The sequence below is a fragment of the Ailuropoda melanoleuca genome, chromosome 8, assembly GCF_002007445.2.
Source record: "Ailuropoda melanoleuca isolate Jingjing chromosome 8, ASM200744v2, whole genome shotgun sequence".
Taxonomy (NCBI): Eukaryota; Metazoa; Chordata; class Mammalia; order Carnivora; family Ursidae; genus Ailuropoda; species Ailuropoda melanoleuca.
The window spans coordinates 123,961,439-123,981,353 of NC_048225.1; the positions used below are offsets into that span (position 1 = coordinate 123,961,439).

General features: G+C 48.9%; 1 protein-coding gene across 1 annotated transcript; it reads right to left on the reverse strand.

Annotated features, from left to right (window-relative positions):
- Positions 1-239: 239 nt before the first annotated feature.
- Positions 240-19,172, reverse strand: PCP4L1 (Purkinje cell protein 4 like 1). Its single transcript, XM_034667263.1, has 3 exons — positions 18,922-19,172; positions 2,424-2,478; positions 240-1,816 (listed from the first exon to the last, which is right to left on the reverse strand). Exons 1-3 carry the CDS (start codon positions 18,928-18,930, stop codon positions 1,674-1,676), a joined length of 207 nt encoding a protein of 68 aa, XP_034523154.1. The 5' UTR covers positions 18,931-19,172; the 3' UTR covers positions 240-1,673.
- Positions 19,173-19,915: the final 743 nt, after the last annotated feature.

A 19,915-nucleotide genomic window follows, 5' to 3' on the forward strand; every position in this document is an offset into this window, starting at 1 on the left:
ATACAGGGCTGGATCCCACAACCCCGAGATCATGACCTGAGCCGAAACCAAGAGTCAGACGCTCAACCGAGTGAGCCGCCCAGGCGCCCCTCAGCTCCTGTATTCTTGAATCAGGAAAAGAAGGGTGAATGCTAAGACGAGAAGAGAGCGTGTGAAAATGAGCTTTTCCTGCTTGATCTTCCAGGATTCAGCTTCTGGTTTCAATGTATAGAGACCGTTTCTCAGTAGTGCAAGCTCCCTTGAATGCCATTGTTTTATTTAATTCATGGTTTAAGATCTTCAGCATGACAGTGGTGCTCTCTACTGACCCAGACTCATCTTCTCCTTCCCCTACGTTAGAGAAACAGTGGGAGGGAGAGGGAATGTGGGAGGAAGACAAAGCAGGAGGGACCGCGAGGACAGGGCATTGAGGGATAGGGAGCGAGGAAGGCTGGGTTTGTTTTCCAAGGGATAGATCCCAAGTGTGCTCTGAGCCGAAGGTGAGCGGGAAGGCAGCGAGCAGCCTTGCAGGTGTGCACGGGGGTGGTGACAGCAGCAGACAGAGACCGCGGGGGCTGTGAGTCAAGGCGAGGGTAAGGTGGGTGGGGGGAGGGAGGCAGGGGTGGGCTGCAGTCTACACGTTGCTCAGGCAGTGTTCGGTTCCTGTGCAGCTGTGTGGTCCATGTGGTCCGTCTCCCACCCTCCCCGAGGCCAGCTCAGGCTTATATTTGCATTCCTCCCAAGAAAAAACAGAAGGTAGAGGTTAAATGACCCCACTGGGTTTTTGGTTTTTTAATCATGATGAAACATGCTCAAATCACTTCTGCTCTGACTCCACGGTGGGGTAGGTGGGAACTACAGGGTCGCTGGTTGGTGTGGCCTCCAGGGATGGCTAGCTTTGGGGGGTTAGAGGTAGGCAGGGTGGCAGAAATCCTTCGTCTAGTACACGTCTACTGGCAGCAGCTGTGTCTCTAGAAAGCTCCCCTCCCTTATTTTTCTTTCCTCCCAAATCTACTCTAGGCCCGTCTCCCTGCCCGCGGCCTTTTGAACCTCTTCTGCCACGGCCCCTGACGCCCTAGACTGGACAATGAAGGCGACTTTCTGTGGCCTCCACCAGTCCCAGGCTCCCTTGCTTGGAACTCGACTACACAGCATGCACTAATGTGGAAGGTGCTTGATCTGGGTCTGCCTCGAGGGGAGGGAGGCTCTGGCCCCGACTGTCGCTAAGCTCACAGGAGGGAAGGTGGATGTGGTGGTGCGGGAGGCTGTGAAGAGCAGAACACGTTCCCCGAAGTGTGACTGTTGAGACTGGCGGAACAGTGCCTAGGCCCGTCCTCGGACACCCGACTCTGAAGGCTCCCCCTTCCCCCACTGTCAGGGGTCCCTCTCTTAACCGCAAAGCCTCTTGCTCTGCAACCTCACAGGCCAGACACAAGTACCGATCAAGGAGGCTTATCCTGAGGACAAGCGGGTCCGCCCTTAGGCAAGGGGCTGCCAAATGAATTCTTCATCTTGCCCCACGTTCCTTGTGCCTCTACTGTTGTGATGGCTTGAGGGGGGACCAGAGAAAATAATATATAAGGGTTGAACCTGCCTCAACAAGAGCCTAGAGGGACAAAAAGACAAAGAGACACAGGAGTCAGAACTGCGGCAAAGGGGAGAGAAGGGAGAGAGTGAAGGGCAAGGCTGGTTGCTCAGGAGCTAGGATCCTTTTTCCTTTTCTGGAATCTCCGGAACTTGCCCTGAATAGCAAGGGCAGCCTTCTCTGTTTCCGGCGCCGTCAAATCAATGTCAATCTCCTCCTCTTCCTCAGCCTTCTTGGCACTGCCGGCTTTCCCTGCGGACAGTTGAGAGATTCACTGACGAGTCCACCGGTCTCGCCCCTTGCCCCTTTCTCCAGGCCCCAAATACAGGGGTCAGGGTCCACTTCCTGCCGGGCTCTGGGAGGTTCTCCAATCTTTGCAAGGACCAGGAACACCTGATCACTCTCCTGGACGCTCGAGGCAGGGAACCAAGGCTGAGAACTAGCTCTAGCCACTTTGGAGCTTTGCCACTAAGACCAAGACGACAAATGTCTTCTATGACCACTTATTCCTCAGTCGATCGAGTCCCAGAGTGTCCTGACTTGCCCCAGCTTTCCCTCAGTTTCTGATTGAGACAGTGGCTGGGTGATCTCCTGAGCTCCTTCCTATCACAGTGCCTGTTTCCAAGCACTCCAGGGCCAGCTTCCAAAATTGAGGAGTAAATACTGGCAGATTTACTTCTTAGGAAAAAGTAGAAGAAAGCAAGCCTACAGGTATAGTGGTTCTAACCTAGTGCTTTGTTTCACTTGTCCACATTCCCATTCCAACTACATCTGACTCTAGGAGCTTCCAGACTTACAGCCCTACCTGTTCTCACGTCCCTGTATTCACCCACTCTACACACCGCCTGGCCCCACTCACCCTTTTCCTCTGGGCCAGGTGCCTGGTTGGTTGCTGGGGATGTTTTGGTATTAAGCTGGAAAAGAAAAATCAGATATTAGATTTTCATAGAAGTATTAAGGTGCCATCCCCTTAGACTCAGCATCAACACTTTCAAGTCCTCCTCTCCTTAGTCTTTTGAAGAAGAGGGTCTTAAGATCAGAGAGAGGGAGAAAAGTCATCAAAATTCATTCGACCAGCATTTATTGGTGCTAGGAACGTCGCAGAGGACAAAACAGTCAAAACGCCTGCCCTCATGGAGTTTACGTTCTAGTACACGAGAGACTAATAAAATACTAGGTTCCTTGGCGATAAGTGTTCGCAGAGAAAAGACAGGGAAGCAGGTGGTGAGTGCTCATGGGAATGGAGAAATACAGTTTTACACACAGTGGTCAGGAGAATTCTGTCTGGAAGTGGCATTTGAGTCAAAAGCTAAGAGAGATAAGGGAGGAAGGGTTACCTGAGTCCCGGCAGGAGCTTCCTACGGCCGTGGGCAGAAGTGAGACGAGCCTATTGAGGAATAGCAAGAGACCAGTGCAGCTGGAGTGGAGAGAGGAAGGAAGCAGGAGGAAGGGGGATGGAGACCAGACCAGAGGTAACGAGGGTGGGCAGATGATGTAGGACCTTGGGAGTCTTCTCAAGGAGTTTGACTTTTACAAGTGAGATGAGAAAGCACCGGAGACCATCAGTTTGCGGAAAGGCACAGGAGGCAGGAGGCAGGAAGCAGAAAGCAGAAAACCTGCTAGCAGATTATTGCAGACAGCGAGGCAGGAGATAATGGTTGCCTGGGTGACAGGCAAGAGGAGGAGGGAAGAGGTCTTGAAGGAAGGAAGGAGGAAAGAAGGTATGAAACTCTCATCTAAGGAAAGAAGGAAAATGAATGAACTAGGGGATGGTAATAGCATTGCTGGGAAGCACTGGCGACCCTCCTAAGGCCAAGGCCGTGAATTTGAAATTAGATCAGTCAACGGATAGGTGTGCTTTTTTCTAGCCTCTCTGTCCAGGTGGAGAGTGAAATTTAAAATAATAGTAATTCCCCTTCCTCGGAATTATATCAATAGGGCTGCTTCACCTGGATATTCCTGTCTCAAGCTACATGTCGTCTTGAGACAGAGACACGCCTGTGGGCTCCTAGGTACCCTTGGCGTCTGTTTCCTCATTTCATAATTTGAGTTCTTGCTATTTGCCAAAATACAGGAACTGAGGGCTATTCACGAAGGTTTTGTCATCTCATCCTTAGAATAGTTCTGTGGAGTATACAGCATTCTCCCTCACTTTACTGATGCAAACCTTGGTTGAATGACTGCCAGATATCAGGGCTCTGCTTTAAGAAGCTGATAGAATTCAGTTTATGTTATGTAGATTATGCCATTTAGATCCGATTTTGATAAATATTTTCAACCACTTACTTGTGTTTCGTTCTAGGCACTAATAGAGTATAGAAGAAAGACAAGGTTCATTTATTCAACCAACATATCAGTGCCTCATACATGCCAAGTATTATTCCAGACACTAGGGACACGGCAGTAAGCAAAATAAAGGTCCTGAACTCATTAAACAACTATGCCAGTGAGTGACATGTGCCAAGACGGAAAATAAAACAGCGCAGTCTAGGAAGACCTCTGTGATGAGTGACATTGGAGCAGAGGCTTGACTGCCATATAAAAGCAAGCCATGCGAATGTGTGGGAGAAGAGCCTTCTAGACAGATGAAACATGAGGTGGAAATTGCCTGGGGCAGGTTTTGTGCCTGGTTATGTTCAAGGAAGAGTAAGAAAACCAGCACGGCTGGAGCTGAGTAAATAAGTGCGAAAGCAGAAGGCATGAAGTTGGGTGGGCGGCCACGATATGAATATCTCTGGACCAGAGCAAAGGCTTGGACTTTTTTCTGAGTTGATGGAACGGCATTACAAAGTTTGGGGCAGAGAGAAACATGGTTTGACCTGTTTTTAAGGAATCACTTTGCTGGGGGCACCCGCGTGGCTCAGTTGGTGAAGCGTCTGCCTTCGGCTCGGGTCATGACCACGGGGTCCTGGGATTGAGCCCCACATCGGGCTCCCTGCTCGGCGGGGAGTCTTCTGCTTGTCTCTCTCCCTCTGCCTGCTGCTCCCCCTGCTTGTGCTCTCTCTCTCTCTCTCAAATAAATAAAATCTTAAAAAAAAAAAAAAAAGGTTTGAGGAGAAAGGAGAATGAGTGAGATAATATGTAAGAAAGGGAATGAACGGTGATGTGGTAGGTAGGGTTACCAGGCAGCACTCAGGGCCCAAGTGAGGTCAGTGGACACGGATTTAAAGTGCAACCAAACATCGCATAAAAAACTGGGGATGTACTGTATGGTGACTAATATAACAAAATAAAAATTGCATAAATAAATAAATAAAGTGCAACCAGTTAAGAGATTGTCCCTAATTTCCAGGCTGAGTGAAGAGATAAGACAAATTCCGGAACAATATTTACTGAGAATTGATTGTGTGCTCAACATTATCCCATTGAATCCTCTGAAATTTTCGAGGTGTCATCCCTATTTTATAGTTGAGGAAACAGGCTTCGAGATGTCAAAGATCTTGTCCAAGTTCAAGCCACACAGCCAGAATCCAGCGGAACTGGCTTTGGGACCCAGAGCAGCGGGCCCCACATTCGACCATAGGGCTCTACTATTTCCACAAGACGGAATATTGCCACATGGTCACCCACATATGCCAATGTGCTAACAAAGATCGAATCTAGGTGAAAAGCATATGAAGGTGCACTGACCTATTATTCTTTGAACTCCAATACATTTTTCTAATAAAAAGTTGGGGGTGGGGAAGAAAATAATAATCTAAAGTAAAACAAATTATTAGGATGTATTTTAAAAACTAGGTTATGAATTGATATGGTTCAATTTTATAAAAATTATAGACTGCTTATCTATATATGTACCTTGTTATTTAAAAATCTGGAAGAACATTCGCAAAAGTGTTCCTGAAACTCTACGGAATTCCAGCTAAACCCCCTTTGACCAAAAGAAAGGTTCCAGGAAAAAGAAAGGCTGTTCCTGAGATTCTTGGGAGACTGGCCGGTCATTGCTGCTTCCCCTGTGATCTTCCTGCGGTCATATTCACGATTTACTTATTTGTTTATTTGCACACGATCGATTTATTTGCCCAGCAGTCACCTACGCGCCATGGGCTGCTCGGGTACCCTGTCATCACAAGCGGTTTGTCCACACTGCAAAAGTAGGCCCTGGACGGGTAACAGGCTAACAGTCGATAGTCCAGACAAGAGGGCCATGGGTCAAGAGGCAAATTCTATAGTCCCGTGATCTCTGACTTGAAATCCTACTTTCTCGATTGCCAGCAAATCCCTGACTCTGATCCTTGCTTTAACTGTTATCCCTCTGTCTGATTCTAAGCCTGTTCCCTTAATCCACTGACTCTTTTCTCTCACCCCAGCCCCTCCCCTTTGGAGGAAAATCTGGACCCAGTTCTAAATATCTCCCCTCCAACGGCTGTCTCCTCCTCTGCTCTGCTTCTTGGATTGGCTCATTTTGAGCATCCTCCAAGCAGGAACATGTGTCAGGACAGAACCACCCAGGCCACTGCTTCCCTCCGCCCGGCCAGCCGTCCCCCTTCCCGAGTCTCTCCTGAGATTACTGACCCTGAATGCAGCCATGGCTCCGCGGCTGGCTGCTCCTCCCGGGCTTCCCAGCTCCACTTGGCGTAAATGTATGAGAGGGTGCTGGGGAGCCCTGAAAAGGGCGCTCTAAGGAGGAGAAAACCGCTATTGCTCACGATGCCCCAGACCATGCCTCCTGACTCAGAGTCCTACTCTGCTAGCTGAGCTGACCACCCTGATTCTGACTTTTATCTCGACGCACTGTTCAGTGGGCCTCCTGACACACACTAGGCTGACCTCTGGGGGACAGCTATACCCTGAGGGTATTCTTCACTCCCAGGGCCAGAGGCTAGTACTTCAGATTCTGGGAATCCCGTGGGTAGGACCATCTCACTGGTTTCCATTTCAAAGGACTCCCTCCCTCCCATTCAAGTCTGTTGTTCCACGTTTCTAGTGAGCTTGGAGTTTGGCTCAGTTCAGCCTCACCACACACACAGGACTAAATGTTTCTCACTTCTCAACACACACCAAACACTAATTAGCAACTGTGAGGCCCATCAGCTCTCGCCTTTCCCCAGAGGGCCCTACTTTTTTTCCTCACCTACCTTCCTGTATTCCTTCTCTCCTCACCCCTGGGCCTGACGTACTGCAATGTTCCATTCTGTCATCTTGGCGGTGGCTGCTGGGTCCCCGTGAGTATACTCTTGTTTCCTCTGCAGTACAAAGTTGTGGACTCTCCCTCCCCATGGGGAAGGAGGAAAAGGAGAGGCAAAGCCTTTTAGCTTAGGGGTCTCCTTTCCTGAGTACAGAGAGGGATCTGAAATGGCCACAGCCTCCTGTTCCCTGTCTGATACCTCCTCCCAGGGCACTCATCAGCATTCAGATGAATTCCTGTCCTTCCATCCTAGCTTTAGATCCCATCCTCCTTTCTCCTTCTTGGGAGTCCTTACAATCAACTCCCCATACTCTCTTATATATAAAACCACTCCTTCTTTTTAAAAAAGGAAAAGAAGGCTTCCTCAATCTGAATTCTTCTTCCAACTACCATTAGAGGGAAAAGAAACAGGTCTAGGACCATGCCTTGAGGAACCCCAATATTTAAAGGTTAGGGGATCTTTTCAAAAAATATGAATAGCCATATGCAAAACAACAACAACAACAACAACAACAACCACCAAAAAAACTCAGTCTAAACCTTGCACTTCATACAAAAATTAACTCTAGATGCATACAAAACCTAAAACTATAAAACTTCTAGAAGAAAATATAGAAAAAGAAATCTTTGCAATCTTGGGGTTGGCAAAGATTTCTTAGATATATCAAAGGTAGAATCCATAAAAGAAAAAAAATTATAAATTAGACTTTGTCAAAATTAAGAACTGCTCTTGGTTTGTTTTTTCAACTTTTTATTTAAATTCTAGTTAGTTAACACATCGTGTAATATTGGTTTCAGGAGTAGAATTTAGTTTTTCATCACTACATACAACACCCAGTGCTCATCACAAGTGACCGCCTTAATATCCATCGCCCATTGAGCCCATCCCCCACCCACTTCCCTCCATCAACCCTCAGTTTGTTCTGTATCATTAAGAGTCTCTTATGTTTGCTTCCTTCTCTCTTTTCCCCCCTTCCCACACGTTCATCTGTTTTGTTTCTTAAATTCCCCATATCAGTGAAATCATATAGCATTTATCTTTCTCTGATTGACTTATTTCACTTAGCATAATACACTCCAGTTCTATCCATGTCATTGAAAATGGCAAGGATTCATTCTTTTTGATGGCTGAGTAATATTCCATCAGATAGATAGATAGATAGATAGATAGATAGATGTCACATCTTCTTTATTCTTTATCCATTCATCAGTCAATGGACATTTGGGCCCTTTCCATAAAGCTGCTATAAACACCAGGGTGCATGTACCCCTACGAATCTGTACTTCTGTATCCTCCGGGTAAATACTAGTAGTGCACTTGCTGGGTCATAGGGTAGCTCTATTTTTCACAAGAACCGCTCTCTGAAAGACACTTCTTAGAAAATGAAGAGACAAGCTACAGATTGGAAGAAAATATTTGCAAATCACATATCTGACAAAGGACTTGTATCCCCAGATATATGAAGAGCTTTCAAATCCTGGTGACGTGAATCCAATTTGTAAAAATGGGCAGGATATTTCACATCTCTCCAAATAAGATACATGGATGACAAACGAGCACAGGAAAAGATATATAACATCATTAGTCATTTGGGAAATTCAAATTAAAACCACACTGAAATGTCATCATGTACCTATTAGAATGGTTCTTTTAAATGACAATGCCATGTGCTGGCAAAGATCGGGGTGTCTGGAGCCCTCATACATTTTTGCTGGGAACGCAAAATGGTGCGGCTACTCTGGCAGTTTAAGCACGCCTTTATTGCCCACACCAGCGATCCTGCTCCTAGGTATTTACCAAAGTGAAATTAAAACCTCCACACATAAACCTGTAAGTGAATGCTTATAACAGCTTTACTTGTAAACACTAAAAACTGAAAACAACCCAAATGTCCCTCAACTGAGGAATGGATAAAGTGTGGTCCATCCATAAAACGTGATACTACTGAGCGATTAAAAGAAGGAATCAACTACTGATACACACAACAATACGGATGAACCACAAATGCATTATGCTAGGGGCACCCGGCTGGCTTAGCCGGCACAGCATGTGACTCCTCATCTCTGGGTCGTGAGTTCACGCCCCACGTTGGGCATAGAGTTTACTTTAAAAAGAAAAAAAAAAAGCAGCAGCATGAGGCTAAGTGAAAGAAGCCAGACCCCAAAATCTACATATATATTGTATGATTCCAATTAGACGACATTCTTGTAAAGGCCACGCTACAGCGAAAGCAGAAAGATCAGTTCAGTGCCTGATAAAGGCTGAGGTCACAAGAGGGGTGACTACAAAGGGGAAGTGGGGGATTTGGGGATGATGAAACTGCTCTGTATCTTGATTGTGGTGGTGGTTTCCTGACTCCATGTTTGTCAAGTTCACAGACCTGGGGTGTCTGGGTGGCTGAGTCTGCCTTGGGTACGCGTCTGACTCTTGATTTGGGCTCCGGTCATGATCTCGGGGTCATGAGATTAAGACCCACGCTCTGTGCTCAGCAGGGAGTCTGTTTGGGATTCTCTCTCCCCCTGCCCCCTCCACCCCACATGCTCTGTCTCTGTCTCTCTGTCTCTCTTTCAAAAATAATATAAATATTTTTTAATAAATAAATCTTAAAAAAAAGATTCACAGAACTATACACTGATGAGGGCACATTTTACTGCGTAGAAGTTATACCTTAATGTTTTAAGTGTTGAAAACGGTTAAGGCGAGGTCAACAGGCTGGCCAAGACTGAGAAGGAGCACTTAGAGAGGCAGCGGGGAAAGGTGTACTGGAGGGGGGGCTCTCCCGGCTCCCCTCTCTGCATAGCTGAGCTCTGAACACTTACTCTCTCCCACTTCCTAAGCTCCCACACTTTCCAACCCACTTCAACCCCTCTTCTCCCCTCCTACTCCACGGAAACGACTCCTCTTTAGATAACCGATACTCTCTGACACCAAGTCAAATGCAAAGGCGCGAGCTCCACTGGCTTGACCTCATGAAGCAGCCGATGCCCAGTCATTTCATCTTTCTTCTCACATATTCTTCCCCTGGCTCCTGAGGCATCATGGTTTTTCCTGCTTTTTCTCCTATCTTTCTGGGCGCTTCCACCCAATGTTTAAGTATTAGAGACTCTCCACGTTTCGAGCTAGCCTCCCTTCTGTTCTCCCTAGATGATCCGACCTGTACCTATGACTCAGTTATCATTTATACTGGCTCCGTCCAGTAGCACGGGGTTGGCACACTACAGCCCACTGCCAAATCTGGCCTCTAGCCTGTTTTTGTAAATAGAGTTTTGCAGCCACACCCATTGTTTACACCTTATCTTTGGCACTATATCAGCAGAGCTGAATAGTTGCAACAGGGACCATACGGTCCACAAAGCGAAAAATATTTAATATCTGGCCCATGACAGGAAAAGCCTGCAGTAGAACTTTCTGCAATGATAGAAATGTTTTCTCTCTGTGCTGTCTGATGTAGGGTACCCACTAGACACATGGCTGTGGAATACTTTGTAAGGTGGTAGTGCAACCAGGGAATCCAATTTATAATTTTATTTAATTTTAATTAACAAGTCAATCACTGTTCATCAAATAATTAATAAGGAGAACAGCTGCATGTGGCTAGCGGCCACCATACTGAACAGCTCCCCATACCACTGAGGACTCATATGGACGCCTCTCCCCTCTCCATGGTGTTTTAAAACACCTCCCCTGGATGTTTTACAGAAACCCCAACTCTAGGGGCGCCTGGGTGGCTCAGTCGGTTAAGCGACCGACTCTTGATTTTGGCTCAGGTCATGATCTCAGGGTCGTGGGATCGAGCCCCGCGTCGAGTCTCCTTGTCCCTCTCTCACTGCCTGCCCCTGCTCCTGTTTGCATGCTCTCTCTTTCTCCCTCAAATAAATAAATAAAATCTTTAAAAAAAATCTTAAAAGAAAGAAATCTCAAACTCTATGCGTTTCAAACTGGATTCATAACCCTACCGACCCAACCTAATCTGTAAATATTCTCTCTCTCTTCTACTTGTACAAGCCAGAAACCTGGAAAGCGTTCTTGACACCTTCTTCCCGTCACATTGCATAGCTGGTTCAGTATTAACTCCTGTTCACTTTATCTCCTCAATATCTCTTACTCCATTCACTTCTCCCCACTGCGATGGCCCTCACACAGTTGTTTCCTATGTGGACCACTGCCATGGCCCAAGTGGTTACCGATGCCCTTAGGATAAATAAAATCCTTAATGTGGTCATAGGGGCCCTGCGTTTGCAGCCTCTAACCGCTTCAGTAACCTTGTCTCTGGAACATACCTTGTCCCTTCCCACCTCGGGACCTTGGCACATGATTCTCTTATCCCTGCTTCCCTTTTATTTAGTTAATTCCTGCTTATCTGTCAGAGCTCCCCTCAAGGGCTCCTTCTCCCAGGAAGCACTTCTCAGCTCCCCAGACTCAGCTAGGGCCTTCATTATGTTTTAATAGCACCCAGATTTCTTCTTGGTAGCACTAATAATCATTGCGTGGTTAGATACTGAATGTGTGCCCTTCCATTTCTGCGCAAGTTCCTATGCGGGTAGGGGCTGTATCTATCTTCTTCACTGCTGTACCCCCAGGGTCTAGCACAAGGCCTTATACACGATATACACCCGTATTTGTGGAACGAATGAAAGGCGTTCCCACTCTGCTCTCTTTGCCGCCTCATCTAGGTTTCTGAAATCAAAGTTGTTTCCAGATTGCTGAGGGCCTCGGCATCACCGCTTCCGAGATGGTGAAGAGCACCGGAAGCCAGGTCCCTGCTTTTCCACGAGTCAGCCTATGTGCCTGAAGAGGAGCTGAGGATGAAGGGAACCTCTCTAGAACTGCATTTCCGATTAGCTGTATAAGAGGGACTGTGTATTTGCCTGTCCTTCCCCACCCTCCCCACCCACCAGATTGCCATTCCCTTGAAAGCAAAGTCCATAGTTACCATTTATTTGTGCATCACGATAACAACCTACGTCTTGCACAGAGTAGGTGCTCGAAATTTATGTCAGTGAAAATTTCTTAAGTCTCAAATTCCTGGAAGGAGCATTACGGCATATGAGGTAGAGCTAGACAGATCAGGTTTCATATTCGGGATCTGCACTGTCTCTTTTCAGATCCCGGCTCTGCCACTCCTAGCTTTGTGACATTGGTTAAATCACTCAGCCTTGCTGTGCTCAGATCTCTCGTCTGGAGAAGAGAGATAATATCTGTTTTGAAGGTTGAAAAGAACTGAAGACAATGTACATAAAATGCCTAGCATATATGAAATAGTGATTATTTTGCAGTAATGTAACTCTGGGTTATATATAAGAATAGGTCACGGGGTGCCTGGGAGCTGCAGTCGGTTTAGCGTCCGACTCTTGGTTTCAGCTCAGGTCGTGATCTCGGGGTCGTGAGACTGGCCCTGCGCCAGGCTCCCCGCTCAGCACAAAGTCTGCTTCAGACTCTCTGTCCATCTCCCTCCCGTCCCCCAAAATAAATAAATAAATCTTAAAAAAAAAAAAAAGACTCGGTCCAGTGCCTGGGGCAGTGCATGGTTAAGGTCCTGCACACAAAGCCTGAAGTTGCCAGAGTCAGTCTTCGCTAAGTAGAGCTGGAGGGGGAAGAGATGCCGGGCACTGCTCTAAGGGCCCTTGAGGCTTACTCTGCTACCGTAGGGGCTTCATAACCCATCTCTTCTCACTCTTCTCATCTCTTCCACCTTCCCTGTGCTTGTCCCCAGAAATGCTGACGAGGGCCTTCAAGCTCTGGTGAAGGGCCCAGCAATACTCTGCCGGCCAGGAGCCGCCTGCTGTCCCGCCGCTGCGCAGGTCAGGGCCTGGAGCCTCCTGGAGCCCCTTCCTGGCGCACGGGAGGGGTGTCCCCAACCTCCGTAAAGGTTCATGTTTCATTTCAAAGAACCCGAAAACATGACACACATTTTTTTTTTATCATAAAGATGGTTGTGCAAATCTATCCATTGCCTCAGAGGGATGGTGGCTTGGAATTGTCTTGGCAAAACACCTGAGAACATCAAACAGCAGTAACTGGGGCAGAGGGACCTTCTCCCGTTAGGCCTGACACCCCCTGCCTCCTTCTCGGGCGTGTTTCTTCCTTTCTTTGTTTTTTTCATCTTTAATGGTGTTGCCACAGCAACCAGTGTCATTAGAAGAGGCAAGACAGTGTCACCCCCTCTGCTCCAAGCAGCAAGTTAGAAGTAAGCTTGGGGAAGGTAAAGGACCCGGATGTCCCTGTACTCCTGTTCCCACAAGGCTCTGAAAAGAGGCATCACAGGGTGTCAGCAGCAGCGGAAGGAACAAAGGAGCACCTCAGCACACGTGGATTTGCATGACCCGGCTTGGATGCTTTGCAAGTGAAAACACATCACGTACACACTCTAGTTCGGCCGGAGTCACTTCACTCACGTGATTAGGCACAGGTACTCAGAATCCTGTCCTGCAGCCCAGAGCAGGACCCCTCCAAAGGCCTGAATCCTAAAAGTCCTAATTATGAGCCTCCAAAGACCTCTTCATTGTGTGTGTGCTGACATAAATCCCAGGCTCCGTAAGCTCCCGGCTTGCTTTAGAGAAAGTGAAGGGGGACGGGAGTGAGTGCATCTGCTTCCAAGTGGGGACAAACAGGGTCCCCAGGGACCCTTCTCCCCCTGCTGACATATCCTCCCCCGATGCTGTATGAAGGTGGCTGCTGCCGGGCTTCCGAGGGGCTGGGAGCCACGCAGCTGCCTGGGAGAGACCCCAGCCTGCTCTTTGGAGCGCTGCTGGAGCCCTTCCAATTCTTCTAGCGCGGCAACCAGCTGCAGTCCTCCAACAGCCTCGGAAAGGCTTGTTCAAGGTCACCCTCCAGAGAATAACAGAAGGAGAACCAGGAATTCTTCCCTCAGGCTCTATATACACATTCTTCTCCTCAAATAAGGACTACAACCCAAATACCTTATAACTCAGATGCCTCCCAAGACAGGAATAGAACCTGAGCAGCGTCTGAGCTCCCAAGCCCCCTGTCCGCTCAGCCACCCCAGCCCTGTTGCCTGGAATAGCAGTAACCCCCCACCGGAGTCCAGGCAGAATTCCTTGGCCATGCCAGCTCATGGTATGCAGTGAGTCAACAGCCCCGGCCGTTCCCCCCAGCATGGGCTGCCACGGTTTAATGACTGGTTATTTGTGGTGTTCTGCACACAGCTTGGAGCTGTGCCTTCTACCCCATACTGAGGGCAGGGGGTGGGGGAGAGCGAGTAGTGCCAAAGCCTCATTTATTACTATAATCTTCCATGTGCATCCCACCCATGGCGTTAATGTCCCAAAATAAACGTATTAATCCCCCCACAGCCTGCAAAGCAAACACTCAGCTGGAGGGCTTTGTGTGGGAGGGAGGCAGCACCAAGGACAACAGGGCGGTAAATGGCACCTCTGTTCCCTGGGGCGTGGGGGGGAGCTGGGAAACCCAGGTGGGCAGGCCTTCAGGAGCCAGCCTGGAACAAGCCATCATCACACCTCGGGAGGCGAAGGGACAAGGGCCAGGTTCTGAGGCACTAGTTTACAGGCACCTGCAGGGATGCAGATCTCTTGGAAAAAGTGGTTTTGGATCCACTTCTCACGTGGCTTACTCTCACAGGTAAAATAATTCTGGAGCAAGTCAAGGCATTTTGAGCAGCCGGTCGGGGGTACGGACGTAAAAAACCATGCACTTAGGATCCCAGGATCCCAGTGGGCTCCCATCACTTACTTGGCAGGTCTAATACATTCTTCTGTTCCCCCTTCTTAGCATCTTCCTCCCGAAGCCTTCGTACTCTTCTTGGAAGCCAAGGAGCCCAATGGAGGGCTCGATGGTCAGCGCCTGTCTGGTTTAGCAGGGACACCAACCTCACTTAGGTATCTTGCTGTCCTTCACTGGGTCCTCCAAGTCAAATACTTTACAGTTAAGGGCATTGCTCTCATTTCTTTCTTTTCAAAGAGAAAACTGCTCCTCCTGGTCCTTGATGCTCCACAGGTATGGGGATCAGTGATGGACACCAGGAACTAAGAACCACGAAAGGGGGCCTCGGGGCCTTCCATGTCCCTTTGGCTCCCACTTCCAGGATGACCAGACATCATCCTGCCTCAGGAAGGATAGTACTCGTCCTGCCTAGTAGTCTACGAAAATGTCTGCTGCGGATAACTATTATCTCATTCTGGTCTCTCTTCTCTCTCTCTCTCCCCTCTGGTTCAGCATTTATTAAATCACACTGCTCAGGTTTCCTGTAGAAAGCACTTGTGATCTATTCCTTAACAGTTGCCTATAAATTGAAGCATTCTATTCTTACCAGGATAACACATTAAAAGACTCTTATGGAATTCTTTTGCTGTGAGAAGTCTGTGCCCTAGTCTTGGTTCTAGCATTGTGTAAACTTACATAAGGTTTGGGCCTCAGTTTCCTCATCTGTAAGATGAGAAAATGGGATCAAATGAGCTTTAAGGCTTCTTAACAAATCTAAAATTCTATCACTAAAATATTTATTTTATTTGACATTCTCTTGGCGAAAGATATACCTCTATTTCTATCTTAAAGAACTTTTGCAAATTGAGTTCATTTTTTTCCCCATGATAAAACAGACTCATGAAAGACAACTTGGAACTACAGAAAAACAGAAAGCGGCGAAAGGCATTCATAGAACCACGACCTTGAAAAGACAATTACTGACCTGATCCTTCTTCCTCCCTCTCCCCCTTCAACCCCATCTCCATCATGTTCATCAGTTAAGACCCTCCACAGACAGACACGAAAGACACATCCGGTTTGCATGTCTGGACTCCAGCCACATTATTGATGGGTGCCTGCCGCTAGAGAGACCTGACCTTCTGAGAGGTAACAGATCACAGCTGCAGCTTAGGAAAAAGAGTTGTCCATATTCCCAGTTAGAAGACAAGAGCCACCCACTTGGACCAGTGAAAGGCTCCTGCTCAAGCAGCCAGAGCCAACAACCTGGATGGGTGACTAAGAAAGGAACAAGCAAGTTCTAGAACCAAGTTCTGGTTTCCCTTACTTTGGAAGACAGATTATTTCCAGAGGTGGAAGGCATTCCAATATTAAGTAGACCATAATCATAATAAAATACCAAAGAGAGAGAGACACTTGGATTTCCTCCAAGTCTCTACCAGATTCCCTAAAAACTGGCTCACAGAAGACAACAGAGTGATATCAACCTGACCAAAATTCCATTATGGGGCAGGTGGCAGTTTCTGACAGATACGCACAGGAATGACAATGTGACCCCCCAAATGTGATATCGCATTCCTATTACCTAAGAGGACAGCAAGCAGAATAATAAAGGAGGGGGTATCAGTTCTAAGCTCTCTCCTAGTGAGATTTCTCAGTGATCTGTTACTCGTTCCAGCCCCTGCCAGCCCAAACACAAGACAGACACCACGACCAGTTGTCCATGACCTTCACTGCAGCAGAATGACTGCTGGACCAAGGGATTCCTACAGCTGGGCTCCTCATGGCTGAGAAATGCAACAGGATCACAGGAGGCTTGCAAGTGTGCTTTGAAGCAGCCAGCTCCACCCCATGACAAGGGATTACAGGCAAGAGGAGTGAATGCACCTCCGTTCCCATCCCTCGCTGAAACTAGCGAAAAGTTATGAAACTCTCAGAGACAGACTGTGATTCACAGCCATCAAGTCCTGCCTGCAGCTGTGACTATGACAAGCTGGAGATGAGTCCCTGCAGCTTCTCTGCGCATGGCTACACACGCACGTCGGCTGTGAGATGCTCTGCTGCAGGACTGAGCGACAGCAAACAGCCGTGAAGGCAAAGTGGAGCTGGAGATCCTCCCCAGGGCCCCACCAGCACCCCTACTCTTCAGTCGTGCCAGGTCTGAAGATTGCTCTCCAGTTTTTGTTCTTCAGCTGAAATGGGAGTCTCTTCACGAGATCCCAAATCCTCTCATTTCGTGCAGTTTCTTTGAAGCAAGAAAATAGGCAGGTGGGGGAGGTGAAGCTTATGTAAGATTCAGGGTGCACAGGGCTTTCCTGGGCCAAGCACTTCCGCCTGAGCAAGGAGCCCCTTGGGGATGCACTGAGAGAAATGAAGCAGTCAGGAGTCTCCCTAGAGCTCCAGAGCCCTGGGCAATACTTCCGCTTTTTATCAGAGTTCTTTCAAGAGGAAGAAAACAGGCTGGGTCTTGGCCTCCAGGGAAGCAGAGCCCCTTTGGGGAGCTGGTTCAGAAAGAGCTAGTCTCTGTATACACCCAGGTGGATGCTTCTGGATTTTATAAATACTCATCCCTGAAGCCAGGCTCAGCTCCATAAGAGAAGGCAGCTTTGACAGCTAAATTGCTAGTTAGAACCAGCTCACTCTGACAGCCTGGGAGGCTGGGCAGCCCTGCACACACTGACAGCTAGTCCCTGTCCAAGGATCCTATTGTCATCATTCTGCTGAGCTCCTGAATGAGGCTAGCCACGTTCAGCAACTAAGTCAAGACTTGACTTTCCCCGTCGAACACCCAACTGTTTTCCTTGTCACTGAAACAGCTTTGTCACCCCACCAAATACCACTGTAAATGCCAGTCCCTGTGACATGTCCTACAGAGAGTCTGTGAACTTACCCCAAAAAGCTCAGGCCAACCACGCATCTTCATGTCGGCCTGGCCTTCAGATCACAAACTCCCAGGGGATGGCTTGAATTGCAACTTTCAGATTTAGAAACTCTAGAGGGGACCTTGAACTCTGGCCCTCAGTGAAAAAGAGGGCAAAGAAAACCTCTCTTCTTATATCAGAGCTGCTCATGTTAGAAGCAAGAGGAAAGAAGATTGAACAATATATTTTTTTCCTTCTCTTTCCGAAAGCCTGTCATGGTCACAGTCACAACCAGCTGAGGGACTAGAAACCACTTTAGTTCATCTGCAGCCCCCAGACTAGCTGAATTTTCCAGGATAAACTTAGTGGACATGGCAACCAGGACAACATAGCAGTCGGCACTAATTGGCTCCCTGGACGACAACTTCTGGTGGGAGCCCGCCGAGGTCCCAGTAAAGATAAAGAGCTAAACCGAGACCCAGGCTCCAGGGTCCTCTCTCCCCACTAGTCTGGTATTCTTGAGAATTCCTGTGCTCATTTTCCGTGATATTCCAAAACAGTAAAGAAGAAACAGGGACAGAAAAACAATACCTAATGTAGATTGAGTGCCTCCTCTGTGCCAGTGTCCTAAGTACTTTGCATATATTATCTCATTTAATCAGAACAATCCGTATTACCCCAATTTTATAGATTAAACGCTGAAGCAGAGGAAGGTTTAGGAATCGGCCTAAGGCCACAGAGCTAGCAGGTAGTAGGGCTGGGACCTGGCATCTAGCCAAGAAGTTGGACTTATCACAAGATCCTGGGCACTGGGAACGGGGCTGGATGGAGCAAGCTTGTAATGCTACTGTCCACACTGACTTCACTTGGGAAGGATGATCCTTGTTTCTGGATCCTACGAATGCATTCAAGCAATGGAAGAGGTCTTTCCAAGTCTCTGCTTTGACCCCTACCTTTGGATGGTGTTCTGGGAAAAGAGAAAAATCCCAGTTGATGGACTGGCTCTGGCTCAGATGAACACGGTGGATGCTGACAGGAAGACCTCAGCTGTAACAAGCACTGCAGAGGGAGGTCTCTCTTGATGGGGACAGCTCTCCAGGAGTGGACATGCCCTCGCTACAGGGGCTTCGGAATATCAGACATGGTCCCTCCAATGGTTGGTTCCTGTCTTGATGAGTGGTGGGTGGGATGCCCCCTTCCTAAAAGGGGAAAAGCGGCCAGCCCAGGGGGCTAGACTGGAGTTCTTGCTGAAGGCTACCTAACCAGTTTGAAGAGCAACAGAGCCCTTGGAGAGGCACAATACAGGCGAGCGTTTCTCTCTCAAGTCCGGGGACTAAAGGGAAGCCTGAGTGACCTCGGAGAGGTAAGACAGATGCAGAGGGTGGTATCCCGAGGAGGAGACTTATCACCTGAGACCGCAGTCCCCCCGCCTCCCCATGCTCCCTCCACAGTGCGGGGCTTGAAGCCTCCGTCTTCCAGTCGCTTCCCAGCGCCCGAGGTGGGAGCTTCCCCGGAGGGGCAGTGGGGCGCCCCCGGAGGTCTCCGCGGCTGCGGGCTGCCGCGCTCTCCCTCGTTCCCTGGGACCCGGACCGCGGCCTCCCCGCCGCAGGCTCGCCCGGNGGGCCCCGGCCCGCGCCCCCCCCGCCGCAGGCTCGCCCGGAGCGGGGGGCCCCGCAACGCCGCTCACCTCGCTCATCGCGGCGGCCGGACGGGGCGCGCAGGGCGCTGCACGTGCAGGAGAGGCGAGGGGCCCTCGGGGCTCCGCGGGCGACGGCCGCGAGTGGCCGGGCTCCGAGGGGCGCGCCCCGGCTGACGAGCAGAGCTGACTCTAGCGCGGGGAGCCGGGGCTCCAGAACCTGCACCCCGGCTCTCGGCGACCAGCTTCCCGCCGGGTGTCCCTTTCCGACCCCGCGTCCTGTCGGAGCCGCTCCGCGCGCCTCCTCCGGGCCCGCTTTTTATAGTCAGCTCCGTACCCGCCTCCAGCCCGACCAATAGGAGCTCCTTCTGCCGCAGAGTGACGGCCCCTCGCATCCAATGGCTGCAGGCCCAGAGGTCTGCTGCATTTCCAAACTAGGGTAAGACAGTCAGAGAGCGGGAAGGAGGGGGAGACCGTCGGGGGATGAGAGCACGGAAAATGAAGGAGCGGGAGCAGAGGAGGGAGAGGAAGGAGTAGTACACGAAGGAGGGAAGGAGAGAGAGGGAAGGGAGGAGTGTGCGAGTTTGTGAGGGCGAAGAAAGAAGAGCTGCAAGGAAATCAAGAGGATATATGAGAAGCAGGAAACCGTGAATGGAAGGGGTAAAGCCAAGAGGTGTTGCAGATGAAGATTTAGTTGTAGGATGTCAGTTTAAGAGAAGGTAGGAAGAGAGGGAGAGAGGGAAAGGAGAAGAGACAGACAGAAGCAAGTGGACCGTATTCCGTGCCAAAGAACAGGGAAATTGTGAAGTGCCTGTTTGATTGGGAATTACAGATCTTAGGAGTAGAAAGACATTTTACAATTCATCAGTCTTACATCCCACACACTGGGGGAAAAAAGATGGTCCCTTAGCATCCACTTGAATAGGTAATGGGCTCCCCCCAAAGTTAATTTACAACTGTTTTTCATTCAGTCTCACTGTGACAACGTGACTTCGTGACTTCCGCTGTGCCAGGCACAATGGTGAGACTATTAAAAAAAAAAAAA